This window comes from Lathyrus oleraceus, chromosome 4 (assembly GCF_024323335.1).
Source record: "Lathyrus oleraceus cultivar Zhongwan6 chromosome 4, CAAS_Psat_ZW6_1.0, whole genome shotgun sequence".
NCBI classification, from domain to species: Eukaryota; Viridiplantae; Streptophyta; class Magnoliopsida; order Fabales; family Fabaceae; genus Lathyrus; species Lathyrus oleraceus.
In genome coordinates this window covers 2,813,254-2,816,776 of record NC_066582.1, presented here as the reverse complement: position 1 = coordinate 2,816,776, position 3,523 = coordinate 2,813,254, and the positions used below count along the sequence as shown (strand labels likewise).

The window sequence follows — 3,523 nt, the reverse complement described above, 5'->3', positions numbered from 1 at the left end:
CATGCCTTGTATGTACAATACATTGAAAATCACTAATTGCTGAAAAATGTCTGTTTGGATGAGAAGTCATTGTTTTATGCTTCCCGATAATCACAATCAGTGCTCTAGATACCAAATGTTGGAATTACTCTTGATACAGCAAGATTCAATCACTTTCTTGATTGATTCAAGGTCCTTGTTCTTAACTCGTTCCAATCCTATTCTGACACATAGATCGGAATTCTCTCACCACAAAACACGATAACTTTTCGCTCTTCACTAATTTATTTGAACTTTGTGATTCTCTCTCTTTCTCTCTTTATCTCTCATCTAGTTTCCCGCTTCAACAAAAATTCACTCTTGTTTTTATATCTAAGTTTATTGTCATACTTACGAGCATTTAACTTGACATCTCTCAATTAAACCTGACACCCCTTCATTTAGAGCACTTTTATCATTATACCCTTTTGTAAAAACATTGTTTTTGAAACTTACCTGTTTTTATCGAAAATTAACAATATGTATCAGAAATTTTCTATTTTCTATTTTTTTTATCGGAAATTCCAAAATTTCCAATAAAAATGAATATTTTCGAAAAAAAAAATGAAGAATATCATAATTTTCAGAAAAAATATTCAAAATTTACAAAAAAATTATTTTACACTAGCGAAAATTTCGAAATTTCTGATGCACTATCTGAAATTTTAAAATTTCATATACAGTACTGAAAATTCAAAAATTCCGATAATGTTAAAAAAAATAATTGAATATAAATTATCAAAAATTTCAATTTAGTTCAAATTTCCGATATAAAATAGAACAGTTAGAATTTTCGATAATATTTTTAAATTTATGTAAATTCAGAAATGTCAATATATCTAAAATTATAAATACACTATCGAAAATTTAATGTGAATTAAATTTTTTGATATATCTATCAAACCTTTTGTAGGAAAATTTATTTCAAACTTATTTTAAAGACAATTTTGGAATTATGATGCAACTGTAACCATTGTTATCATCTTTCATGAAACGTTTTTGTGGCTGAATTGTTCCTTTTATTATCATCTTTCATGAAACGTTTTTGTGGCTTTCTTATATTGCTTTAAATGATTTTAATTCCAGATACCGCATACTTACATTAGCCCTTGCTTTTTTACATGCGAGATTTAAAATTCAAACACAGACCAAACACTTTCACCTTCATTGTATCGCAATGCTAAAATTCGTATTTCCCTCCATTAATCCATTTGATTCCATTTATTATCTATAAATATATAAGTAAATGATATCAATGTGCATGCTTGGTTACAATGATCCCCTCTCCTTTTGCAACTTTACAAAATGGTCACTTTTCTGCTTCACTTGGACATGCTTGTGCTATTTTTCTAAGGTTTTCAATAATCATAACAAGTTTTGTGTTAAATCTATTCACAAAACACTTTGGAAGCCACCCTGCAGGATCTAACTGAAAAATTAAACAAAAAACATAGTCAGGATCTCTTCTTTTTTGGGTTATCCTTTGCGCGCAATTACAGAGACTAATTCCTCGAACCAGAGAAGACACAATGAGTGACAAAATTCTCCCTCTAGAGAATTTAACACCGCTGATACTGATACGAGAAAACTTTGTCATATATGAATACTATTGATTAATTACCTGAACTACATAAGTAACAGCACATGAATTATCTTGAAGCTTCTCCACTACCCATCCTGATTGTAGCAATAATCCTCTGATTGCATTATTTTGCTTTGGATGTAACCCAGCAGCTATTTCCTTTGGCAGTGAAGCAACTGCTACAACCTACAAAAGTACCCAGCCAACATTCATTTTGTTCAGTTATTTCAGTTGAAGAACAAAAATGAATTAATAAGGTTTTTGTTTTCAATATTATTCACGCTAACTAACTAATTAACTAACCACAGTGCCATCTTCCATGGTTTCACGGCGCTCATAGACAATGAACTCTCTATTCCTGAAGAGAGGCTTTGAGTTATCTCCGAACCTAAGACGAATTATGCTTAGATTCTCTTCAATTTCTTTTATATACTTTGCTTCTACCAAATCAGAGTCCCATTGCTAGCTTAACAAAAATAAATCAAATTAAACCGAAGATCACGACATAAAAAAACAGAAAGCACTTTATGTTTGTTTGAGAGAAAAATGGTATTCAGTACCTTTGCGGCGTCAATGGCGTTAGCCACTGTGATGAACTGTTGTGGAGAGACGGATCTAAGTACCCAACGGCTACGAAAAGTGTGAAAAGAACCGGACATGCGTTTTGATATCTCAACTCCATTGTCAAGAGTGACCACTTTCCATCCATCATTGTTGCCATTGTTTCCTCTATTTGTGTCCGAAGCTGCCAATAACTCTTGTATGCAGCTTTCACTTGCAAACTGCACATACCTTCTAAGAGAGTCTTCACTAATTGACCTTTAATACAAATTCATCATCAACATCATCATTTGTGAATACAATTAGTTAATCAAACACGTTGGTAACTAATTTGGATTACTCACCAGGATCGGCTGCAAGGTACAGTTCTGCTGCTCATTGTGACTTGTATTGATTTGTTTTGTTTATGACATTAAGGTTTAAAACTATTGGTAAAAGAAAGACATATATATATACAGAAAAAGTGGTATAGTGTCATGTGATGATGCTTAGTTTAAAAGAGAAGAGAGAAAAAACAAAAGAAAAATGAAGTGGGAATAGGTGATTGCAGCACATGCAATGCCAGAAGAACCTTACATGATTAGAACAACAATAGGCCTCTCTCTCTTAAGATAAAATTAAAGATAGATAGATACTTTTATTCCAGCCAGTGAGATAAAGGGTTGAAAATTTCATGCACATGGAGTGTTGGAGGAGAAAAATAAAAGAAATTAGCAATGTTTGTAGAGAGAATAAAATTAGAGCTTCAACTACCAATATGTATAATTAGGCCAAAGCTTGGAATTTCATCAACTACCACAATATCATATATGCATAAAGTTACTACTAAGTGTACTAAATTGAATATTTGAAATGTATAACTAACTATAAAGTATGGTTATATATTATTCTTGGTATCTAAAATATGGAAAGTGGTTTAAAATGTGAGGTCCCAGTCACGTGGCATGGTAACAGCAAGGCAAGAAGAACTGGTCCCTATGCTGAGTGGTGAGATATTTGATTGAGATTGTCCTTAACGCAACCTTAGGTTTGTAGAACCAAGAATTAACTTCTCATTCTATTTCATCGTTATACAGATACAATGTACTGTATTTTTGTACAGTCTTTTGTATTTTATTTATTCTTTACTAATTAATAATTATACATACATGATGTTGTGATCAGACTTGTGTTAGAATTCCACATGCTGGAAGTATGTGGATTATGGAGTGCTGGTTGTTATTATTGTTTTGGAAATATGTAAATTACTTTCAAAATGATTGCTACAAGTATGATGATGATGGCAAGGAATTTTATCAAACTATCTAAGTTTAGTATAATTACATTCATTATTACTTTCTATTTTATCAAAATTAAATTAAA

The 3,523-nt window shown here is 31.4% G+C and overlaps 1 protein-coding gene across 1 annotated transcript; it reads right to left on the bottom strand.

Annotated features, from left to right (window-relative positions):
- Positions 1-1,082: 1,082 nt before the first annotated feature.
- Positions 1,083-2,883, bottom strand: LOC127138259 (uncharacterized). The gene is made up of 5 exons (XM_051064665.1): positions 2,506-2,883; positions 2,161-2,419; positions 1,904-2,062; positions 1,640-1,786; positions 1,083-1,447 (listed from the first exon to the last, which is right to left on the bottom strand). The coding sequence occupies exons 1-5, from the start codon at positions 2,538-2,540 to the stop codon at positions 1,328-1,330; spliced, it is 720 nt and encodes a 239-aa protein (XP_050920622.1). The 5' UTR covers positions 2,541-2,883; the 3' UTR covers positions 1,083-1,327.
- Positions 2,884-3,523: the final 640 nt, after the last annotated feature.

Excerpts from the sequence above, each read along its gene's own strand:
- LOC127138259 (XM_051064665.1), bottom strand. The coding sequence starts at position 2,540 with ATGAGCAGCAGAACTGTACCTTGCAGCCGATCCTG. Across the intron at positions 2,420-2,505 it reads GTACCTTGCAGCCGATCCTG|GTCAATTAGTGAAGACTCTC; the intron begins GTGAGTAATCCA and ends TTTGTATTAAAG. Across the intron at positions 2,063-2,160 it reads ACGCCATTGACGCCGCAAAG|CAATGGGACTCTGATTTGGT; the intron begins GTACTGAATACC and ends TTGTTAAGCTAG.